The sequence below is a fragment of the Gadus morhua genome, chromosome 10 (assembly GCF_902167405.1).
Source record: "Gadus morhua chromosome 10, gadMor3.0, whole genome shotgun sequence".
Taxonomy (NCBI): Eukaryota; Metazoa; Chordata; class Actinopteri; order Gadiformes; family Gadidae; genus Gadus; species Gadus morhua.
In genome coordinates this window covers 2091751-2102803 of record NC_044057.1, presented here as the reverse complement: position 1 = coordinate 2102803, position 11053 = coordinate 2091751, and the positions used below count along the sequence as shown (strand labels likewise).

The following is an 11053-nucleotide window of genomic DNA, read 5'->3' as shown; positions in this document are numbered from 1 at the left end:
GTCTGGACAGAAAATGCCAGGGCTGAATTTTTGTCCCAGTCCACCCCTGGTCGTGTCCCCATCGTTTGCTTCGTCTTTGTTTTGATCCGCTGGGGGCGGAGATCTGTAAGCGTGTAATTGGCCGACAGTGAAAACTAACTCAGAAAAGCCCTAGTAAATTCAACTTCTGCTGCAGGCGGTGTGAAGAAAAGCCTTTATCAGAAAGAACCTCCTGTCCCGGACACCAATGTTCCTACAAAGTGTCATAAAGGTTTGAAATAAACACTTGGAAGACACTTTTTTAGCGAGGACAATGTATGAGGATATCTCTGAATTGTAGGACTGCTGAATGCCTGATTGGGTAATCTTAGTCCTGGCACGGTTCACAGACAGATACCAAAACCTGAGTGAGGTCATTGTTTTTAGCAGCGACCATATCCGACGGCCGTGACATCTATATTCCTGAGAACCAGCTAAGGTGGGGCAGCTCAGCTGTTTTGTCAGTGCTGGATTTCTGTAAACAGCCATAGAGAGAGAGAGAGAGATACTACCAGACCTGGAGGCAGCAGAGAACTCGAGACCCACAAGGTTCTGTTTATTCATGATGTCACTGTGACCCGAACTCAGCAGAACATTGCAGCGGTCTAACATCATGCTACGCAGCGGCGTCTAAACGGATGACACAAGTGTCTTGTTGTATTTTGTGGGTCCCTCCCTGAATCGCCACAACAACGGTAACAGAGATGACATCGTACCCCCAAACTGCCGGACTGCAGGTCCATCCACTGAATGACAGACTGACCGACTAGCCGGCTGACTGAATGCTGATTGACTGACTGGCTGGCTGTCCAAATGACTGACAGTGGGGTTTTGGCAGGAGTATCAGAGCAGTCTGTGTTTTTAAGCAGTGGAAAATGAAGTGATTTCTTTCAGTGGAGAAACGGATTCTGAACTTTGGACCCCAGGATCAAAACACTGCGCCCCATTCTGTGGTTTATTCTGTGGTTCGGTCTGGTTCAGTATTGCCTCATATCTTCCCTGCATAATGCAGTTCTAAACTCATTGCTCTTGTTAATCGGTTCTGCATAATGATTTGATACATATCTTATTGAGAGAGAGAGAGAGAGAGAGAGAGAGAGAGAGAGAGAGAGAGAGAGAGAGAGAGAGAGAGAGAGAGAGAGAGAGAGATTTTCACTCTTTAACAAACAGTATCTATATGAAACATAACAAAACATGATGACAGCGGGTGTGTTTGTGTGTGTGTTTGTGTGTGTCACGTAAACAAACGGATGTGAACCAATCCCTACTTCTCACGCACGGCAACATGGGTGACAAATGTGGGTATAGGGAAAAGTGACAAAACCAATTGCGAGTTACACGAAATATTCTAATTTGATCGAGAGAGAGGGGTTTGAGGGCAGCCAAACCAATATTCTACATTCAGATTATGTGTTGAGTAAAACAACAACAATGATTGTGTTATCAATTTGCCTCATGTTTTGTTTTTTTTAAGATTTTTATTAACATTAGGATTCTATTGAGGCGAGGGAGAGAGAGCAGCAGGCATAACGGGTTTGTTGGTGAAACCAGTTTAGGGCCTATTGGGTTGTTATATTAATATTAATAATACGTCTCTCTCACGCTCTCTCTTGCCATTCCTTTCTGTCTGTGTGTCTCTCTCTCAGCAACCAGGAGATGAATTTGCAAGTCAAATGTTTAGCTTACTTTTCATGATGTAATCTCATCGCAACAGTTCAGGGATGCTTCCGGGCTAGTCGGGGCAAATAAAGCCTAACCAGCGATCAAGCTGAAAATGGCCAAAGGCCAACCAATCAGGAATTGGCTCTATAGGCCCTACTTTCTGTTTTTAAACCTAAGTAATATTAGGGCCTACTATAAAATCATAAAATCACCATAAAGAAGCGCAAATAAGTCGTTTTTCCTCTGCATGTCGTTCACACATGACGAAAACAACACTGGTTCAATCCAACATAATTCACAATGTATGTCCAGGATAGACAATCTGGAAAAAAGTTTATTAATTTAATGAAGTAAAATTTGTTCCCTAACAAGTGGCTCCCCATTTCTAAGTGTTAATCATTTGTCTCGGGGCTGCCGGGGCATTCTTGCAAGCTTGACTTCCTTCGACGTCTTGTCTCTTAACATTTACAGACATCTGCCACCTCTGTGCATCCAGTAGGGTCTTTTCGATATGCACGCTTCCGTTTAGTGCAGAACTGCAGAATGGGTCAAGTAGAGGTGAAGTGGTGATAAAGCGTGACAATTGTAGCTGCACATCTGCTTTCAAACAGGCGTGGTCTGTTTACAAAGGGCAAAAATAATTTCCAACTTTCCTACGATTCAGAATACCACAGATAAGGAGAGATGGTTTGGAGAGTTCATCACCAGAGCGAACAATTAACTTGTTAACCCATCATTTGTATAGTAGGGCCGACACTAAAACGAGGATGTGGTCCTGTCTCTGGTTTTAAAACGGCTCATTTCAGGATACAGCAGATAACTGCAACAGGTTTCGTCAGTTGAGACTTTGTAGCTTCACGTAAGAAGCTACAAAGTTATTGTCTCTGCTCACACATGGCTAAAAAATGCTCCTCTTGAATTGACAAAAATGGACTACATTTATCATCATGTGTGTGTAGATCTTTCGCAACATTGTTTCCCCTATTAGCATCATTTGGGATGGATAGTGCAGGCGGAAAACAGCCCAGCCTTGAAAACTATTGTAGGCTATTCCAAAAGTATGGACAATTAATTATACGCACATTGATCCGTTCAATATTAGGCTAACCGCGAATCAAGTAGCCCACATCTGATGACCACATGGTGTGTTAATACACAGATGATCTCATTGTCTTATCTGGGGTCCAGCAGGTTAATGACGTGGAGATTCCAGTGGCAGGTCTGGTATAGGTTTAAAAAAGTTGAACTTGTGGGGGGGTTAATGAATAGTGGAGGCGCGTTAATCCAGAATGAAACTGATATCGCACAGCAAGTGGCCAAAATCCACACACGCAGGATCGATCATGCGAGGACGTTTGATAAAGCTGTTTAGTGAGACCAAAGTCGGTGGTTAAAGCCGAGAGCATCCAATCAGATACTCACTTGCGTCTCCTCCTCCGTTAATCCGCACTCGGCTGCGATCAACATGAACGTTGTCTCGTCGGGATGTCTACTGACTGTAGCAAAATTATGCTCCAAGATCCGGATCTGATCATCCGCCAACTGCATACTTTCAATCGTCCGAGAGGCCATGTCTATCTTCAAAATAATCGACCCGAGAAGAACGTTTTGTCGCTGCTGTCAGGAGAGCGATGCACTGCTGGGCGGCGGAGTTCCCGAGTGAGAAAATAGTTTATAACATCAGCTGGTGAACTGAACTCTTACACGCCTGGGTGGGAATGAGAACCTCTCAGCTCCGTGTGAATGTTATCCTGCTGTCTACACAGAGAGGAGGAGGAGGAGGAGGAGGAGGAGGAGAGAGAGCGAGAGAGAGAGAGAGAGAGCGAGAGAGCGAGAGAGAGAGAAGCCTTCCTCCTTCAAGTAGGCTTACACTCATACACGAGTTGATTTGGACAATTTAAACTTCTCGTCGGAGGAGATTAAGCCGACTTTATGCTCGAATTATAATATTTCGTGTAACTGGCAATTAGTTTTGTCACTTTTTCCTACACACTTTCGTCACCCATGTTGCAGTGCGTGATAATAGGGAGGGGTTCACACCCATTTACGTGTGACACACGCACACACACACACACACACACACCCACACACACCCCCAGGTGTCATCTCTCTCTCTCTCTCTCTCTCTCTCTCTCTCTCTCTCTCTCTCTCTCTCTCTCTCTCTCTCTCTCTCTCTCTCTCTCTCTCTCTCTCTCTCTCTCTCTCTCTCTCTCTCTCTCTCTCTCTCTCTCGAACTGAAACTGTGTCACCATGACAACATCTTACCCCCCCACACACCCTGAGTCGATGCCTCATTTTCCTTGACCTTGAACCCAACGCCTAGATATGAGTTGTACTTCCAAAACAAAGATTTTCTGTGTTTACTGTAGAAATAAACAATGATATATCTGCCTTTAACATGCTTTATGTTTGTTAACTTCATGTAGAGGTTAACTGTAATCTACACTTAACATTTATTCTAGGTTAAAAGACAATAAAAAGGAATGTGTGATTCTAATAATAAAACATTTGAGTTAATTAGATGTATCCCATTAACAACACAATATATGTCTGATATATATCTTCTCTGCGTGTTATTGGTTCTTGTGCTGAATGACCAAGAGCATTTTATAATTAACATTTAACGCTTCACTTCATAATCAAAGAGGCGTTTGTCTCCTAAAGTGTAGCTGATGAGCCAAAGTTGACCAGATTGAGTTCCTTTCAACCATAGGTGTATCCAGACGGTCAGGTCATCTTTATCCCTCCAATGAGAATAGTTACTGAGGTGCTGCGGACCGGCAGGTTAATACTGCTACCAGTTTGGTGCAGGTGTTGTGTTCAAACCCTCTTTCACTGCTTTAATCTAGAATACTTTGTGTTGCTTCTACCTAAATTTGCGGGACTCAAAGCTGGTTATTCTTTCCATCCACCAGCATAGCGCCAGTGGTTTAGGTGGCCAATTCTTTCAAGCGGGCGTTCTTCGTTGCAACTCGAGCTCATTACACTGTCATTTTAACAATGACGTAAATGTACACTATGCATTTGCGACCGCACCTTAGCTAGCCTTTTCTGTTATATGCGTCTGTTGTTTCAGGTTGTGGACGGTCCTGTCCAGTCTATTATTACTAAGTTCTTTAATGAAGTAGCTCGTCCATGTCCAACTCCTTTGTACCCGACCCGGGACTCCTGTTTGATTGTTTCTCTCATTCTGATGAATCAGGGGTCAGTTTGGAAGGCGCGCGTCCGTGGCTCGTAGCCACATACAGATGCTTTGTGTATCCAAAACTCCCAGAATCCTCTAGTAAACAAACAGAGAGACTGCTGAGTCAACACACGCACACACACATGCACGGATGCAGATACAAAGCATCTGTTTACATCAGACACAAAAAAGCCAGCGAGGGAGAAGGAACACTAATCAGATTATTTATTTGTTTATTAAATTTTATATATTCAGCAATGTTAGCATTATTATTTCCTTCTATGTCTGAATTACTTATCTGCTCTGCCATTGTAAATGCTTTTGTCCATGAAATTGTATTTGTTCATTAGTTAATTTTACTTTCTATTCTTTTCAATTCTTATTTTCCTTTCAATTCTTATCTCTTCTAATCCCTCGATCTAAACATAGAGTTGCTGCATGTGGATCTAGGTAGGAAGGATCCGACGGCATTACAACTGTACCTGACGGGTTGGTCATGTGACTTCCATCATTTCTTTACAAGCTGTATGAGGTTGACATTACGACACTCTGTAATGTGGAAAAACCTGTGTGGGTCGTTTCACACATAATTACAGACAGAGGGGACCCACAAGAGGACGCACACACACACACACACACACACACACACACACACAGATCACCTGACGACTCCCTCCCACATACACATCGCATACACATAAACTTCTGATAAACTTTGCTTGATTCTGTATAAGTGTGTGTGTGTGTGTGTGTGTGTGTGTGTGTGTGTGTGTGTGTGTGTGTGTGTGTGTGTGTGTGTGTGTGTGTGTGTGTGTGTGTGTGTGTGAGTGAGTAAGACGCCAACGATGCCATAAGACACCAGCATATGTGTATGATTGTGCTTGTATCGTAGCTTGTTGAGCAACAGACAAGACCAACAAGACCTCAAAATACCATTTAAAGACCGGTTAATCTGTCAGAACATTCCAGGGTGGAATGCCAACATGTGGAGTGTTTAGAGGCATTGTCCTGGATCGTAGGTAGCTAAGGGAGAGTTTGGACAGAGGTGGAAACGTCTGAGCACTATAATTCACAAGCTGCAATATTGAGTAATCTAACGATCAAGCACTTCTTAAGCAATTCTCGTCGGTCAAAGCACCTTTACATTTTGCCCCTGCATTGAAATTCCCATTCATATACACACACGGGCACAGGCACAGACACGCACACACAGACACACCCCAGCGGGAGTACAACCATACGAGGTAGCAACCAGCTTGACGGGACCAGATAGGAGGTTGTGTTCCTTGACCACACCCTAAGTTAGTTTTCCAAGGGTTCCTCTAGTCCTCGAGGGCCGATAGAGACACACCCCGACTGAGCTCCATCCTCGCCCACAACACACTGAAGACAAAGCCTGGCATCTGAGTCACCCGGCCAGGGGCTATTCACTCAAACTCAGAGCCATCCTTCCTACCGCTGGACTCCTCTGAGCCTCAGCTTTCATACGGCATATCGTTTGTGCATGCCGTGACGGCCTGCCGTGAATAAGATTGTTTAAGCATTGTTGTTAGCATGTATCTTCTACCGGGAGTAAACCGCGTATGTAGCAAGCACCTAGCCTCTAGCCATATAAACGGGGGTCACCACAGACAAACGCCCGTTATATAACAATCATATTTTCAATAGGTTAATCATTTTAGCGCCAGTAACAAGAAATAACGTCACCGTTTAAGCTTGACATTGTGTTTTTAGGTTAAATATTGATGTTGTTTGGGCTCTGAGACGTCCGCAATGGTTAGCTTTTGTGATAGCCATGCTCTGTGGTGAAAATATACGAAGCGGTCTTATGTGTCGATTTGTTTTTATTGTGTCGAGGTAGTGGAAGTGTCATAGAATGGGACTTCTATTATAAAATAATATATCAAAAAACTTGTTGCTTTGTTATTCTACAATGTTGTCAAGTGTGTGTCAAGATGGCGAGCTTGATATTATTAACTTTAGAACAGGTGCGTAGCCACATAATGGCCAACGTGGGCCAGTGCTACTATGATTGACAGCTGGCCCACCCTATCAGAAGTGCCCAGCATTAACTTGAAATTCAAGGAACGAAAAAATAGCCCATATTATAATGTGATACAAAATTGTGCGAGAAGAATTTTGTTCCAATTAAGTATCATTATCTTACCAATATTTACAGAAATGCTATTTTGTCGCTGGAATTTCAAGCGATTCTGTTATGCATGATCGCCGGAGTCTGAAAGAGGCTTCCCCTTGTGACCGCCATGTTTCTGTTCTGCTGATTCATCCTCAACCATTGGCCAGTCCCTACTTGTTGTGGAAGTACTGAGAAGTCAGGGAAACCAACGCGTTCGTTTAGGATTCATAACATCATCCGTGTTCCCTCCGGGAGCTCTCTTTCTCCTCCATGTCGCGGTACAATCAGGACATCAGGAAGTCAAGGCCAAAGTTCCTTTCCCCCCAATTCCTTCTCAACCATGGATGCATGCATGTCGTGCCTTAAATTCCCCCCTGGGATCAATATTTATCATTTATCAATGAAGCCTATAATCATTTGCCATTAATCGTCTGATCTGCGATGTAATTACGTGTTGTTTAATCTTGGGACAATTGCTAAAAAATATATATTTAAAAAAATAGATTGAACCCCTTCCATGCTGGAACTGGATGACTACAGCCCTGTTTGGAGAACTTTTGCTGAACTTACATATGCCTGAGCCAGACTGAAGTCTCGATTCCCATTTAAAGGTTAGACTCAGACACTGGGGAATGAAACCAAGAACCTCATGGCTGGGAGTCGAACACCCAAGGCACAAGCCTGTCCTGCCCTTTGTGATGGAACCCTGTCTGTTGAACTAAGCTTCTCGTCCTGGCTGTCTCGGAGCTGAAATGAAGGATTTGAGATGCTAGAAGCACAAACCCGCTGAGCGTCACTCCTAAAGTCTCCCCCTGGTCAGAGACCGCTGCTAACACTGAGCTATGGGCCTTGGCCACCCAGTGCTATTCCTAGCTCTACAGACTAGCTTGGGGATGTATGCAATCACTCCCCCATCCAGCAATTTACTTTCTGGATGTGGGAAGTGAATGCATTCAGATTCCCACATGAATACCCCCACTCAGCTAGTTCAGCTTGTATTAGTAAATGGCTTTGGTGTATTTCCTTGAACAGGAAATGCTAAAACGTGTACTTTGGCCAGCTACGGAAGTCTAGACTTAGAGCTAATGTCTATTTCCAGAAATACTTCAAGGACCCCACCAATCACAAGAATTTGAGGAGTTCTGTTGTGGGTAGTAGGAAAGGAAGGAAGCGTTAAGTAACCGTCCTTTTGCATCCGTATGACGTCAAACAATGGCATCCGCTCCAGAAGGGATGTACTCGGAACAGAGACCTCTTATAGAGGGAGCGAGCCGCGGGCCTATCACAACAGTCCTTGCTGAAACGCCACCACTGTTTTGACAGACAGCCGTTAAAGGAGCAGGAAGCTCCGCTGGACTCCATAAACCAGACCTATGAAAGCCTGGCTTTGTCTTCCCTCAGCGGCGTTAAAAACAATCAACTGACATTAACTGATTTATTCGTTGGATGTTTATGTGTCATGTTGGATGAAATCAATGGCTTGCCTTCCAAACATGTGTTAACTGTATATCCCTTTATGTTATAAGAATAATTTCCAACTTAATCTTTAAAACCGATGAGGCTATGAGAGAACAAGGAAATATGCAGTGTAAGAGCTCAATTAAACAGCCTACTTTAAAACCCACAGGATAATACAATAACAGACTGACTACCGAGCAGCCATGGGAGTTAGCCAATAGGCTCATTGCCTGCAGTCTGTTTACCAGCTGTTCAGCCAATGGCAACACTTCATTTTCCCTCCCATTTGAAGTGGCTCCACATGTGTTTTAACTTCAGTGTTGCAGAGGCTGGAAGAGAGGCGCCCGACACACACACACACAGACACACACACACACACACACACACACACACACACACACACACACACACACACACACACACACACACACACATTCTCTCCCTCTGACGGTTGAAAACAGGAGTGGGTGGGTCGGATGGCAAACGTATTTACAGAAAGCAACACACTGTGTCTCTCCATGCCTTGCATGACGGAGGCATGCAAAGACAACCACAGAAAGCGCACATGAGGGAACAAAACAGCCTGATGTATTCATGCATTGTGTTAAGTGAGATTTACGTTTGCGGTAACACAGAAAAAAAGACATAGAAAGGAGAGCTATTCACCATGGATATGTGAGGTAGAGCAGGGTTTTAAACCCGCCACTGAGGTTTGAACCCCAATGCGTAATTAAAGTTCCTGGAAGAGGATAGGGGTCTGCTTTAGGAAGTCATAACACCACAACCACATGAAACCGAGCCTCGTCTGGCGCTTTTGTAGCGGGGTTAGAGGTTTCTGAATCTGGGCTGGTTTAGTCTGATCCCAGAAAGGAGAAACACAAGTTCCTTTTCTGGCAGGGAGCTAGATTCTTTCCCTTCACCAACTACAAGAGTAATTATTCCTCTGTTTTCACTGTCAACCCCAAAAATCTGTAGGATATCAATCGCAGAGGTTCAAAAAAAGTTTTGGTATGTATTTTTTTATTATCATGGAATGTATACTATATAGAGAGAACAAGGACTACTGAAACAAAGAATTTTCTCTACTGCAGTATAGTTCTTTGCTAGCCTGTAGCGCTATGCTGTTAGCCTAGCAAGCTTGAAGGCAGCGCTTCACCAACTAAATATAATATTTAGAAATATTAGATTTCTATGATACATAAAAAATTTCAACCCGGTATTATCACGCGATCTCATGCTCATGAAAATGACTAGATTGAATCGTGTCCCAGAGCACGATTGTCAGTCTTTTTCGTGCTACACAGGACGAAATGTAAACCCATAGCAACCACGATGGCAACCTTGACAGTCACATGACAAGGACGCGGACCCATTGAAAAGAATTAGCCCAAAAAACGTAGGCGTGTCACATGTTATACTACATTCTGGTGCGAGACTGGGTGCAAGGGACGCGGTTAGTTTCAGTTCTGCTACAAAATTCGGAAAAATCTGGTCGTTGTGTGTGTGTGTGTTTCATAGTCTATTGAGGTGAGTGTGAGATCAGTAAGTTGTGTTTGTGTGTTAGTCCAGTGTGTGCATGCATTGGGGTATGAGTTAAGGTGGGTTTGTATTGAGGAGCGTGTGTGTGGGGTCTGGTAACATTCTGCTAAATTCTGTTAACCTTGTCATTCTGATACCTATTGGCCACTCTGCACTCTGGCCAGCTGTACTTTACTAACTTGCTCAGGCAGCACTGTAGACCAATTTCTGCATGTAGATGATCAGAGGAGTGGAAGGTCAACCAAATGATATATAGCCTTACACAGTTTGGAGGGTGCAGCATATATATATCCCCTAGCGGTATTGCAGCAGACTGTATATATGCTTTATGCGAGAGACTGACTGAATAGTGGCTATGGTGTTCGAATCCCACCCAAAAGGTATTGGTATGAATGCCAATGCGGTCTACCTGATGCCACCTACCAGTACCTTCTAAATTACATTTTAATTAAAAAAGCAATGCAAGTCACCTTGGATTAAAGCATCGGCTAAATGAATAAAATAGTATAGATACTCACAGCCAGAGAGAGAGAGAGAGAGAGAGAGAGAGAGAGAGAGAGAGAGAGAGAGAGAGAGAGAGAGAGAGAGAGAGAGAGAGAGAGAGAGAGAGAGAGAGAGAGACCATTGGAGAACATCTTGCATACTTCTGTACACACAATTTTGGATATGTTGAAAGTGTGCAAAAGTTCACAGAACGAATCCCACATCCACACCCCACTACACCAGCATAGCCAACGATCGATTCACCTCAACCTTTACTATAAAGAGCAGACAACAAGCTGCTACTCTAGGCCCAGGCTTGTTGAGGGCGAGGCTACCAGAGACTAAACTAGGCACGTGCTACCAGAGACTAGTCTGTGCCCAGACTAGTAGAGGCTACTGTAGGCTTGTCTAGGCAAAGGCAACGTGAAGCTAGTCAAAGCAAACTAGTGCAGGTGACTAGAAGCTAGTATAGGCCAAGGATACCAGGGGCTAGTCTAGGCTAAGATTACCAGAGAATTATTCAGGCCCAGGCCAGTAGAAGTTAATCTAGGCCCAGGCTACCCATGCATCTA

General features: G+C 43.9%; 1 protein-coding gene across 1 annotated transcript in view; it reads right to left on the bottom strand.

Annotated features, from left to right (window-relative positions):
• hopx (HOP homeobox) overlaps positions 1 to 3484 on the bottom strand; it is a 4844-nt gene extending 1360 nt beyond the window's left edge. Inside the window, exon 1 of the mRNA XM_030368905.1 lies at positions 3103 to 3484. Coding sequence (XP_030224765.1) covers positions 3103 to 3252 — 150 coding nt within the window. The 5' untranslated portion in view covers positions 3253 to 3484. The remainder of the gene's footprint in view (positions 1 to 3102) is intronic.
• Positions 3485 to 11053: the final 7569 nt, after the last annotated feature.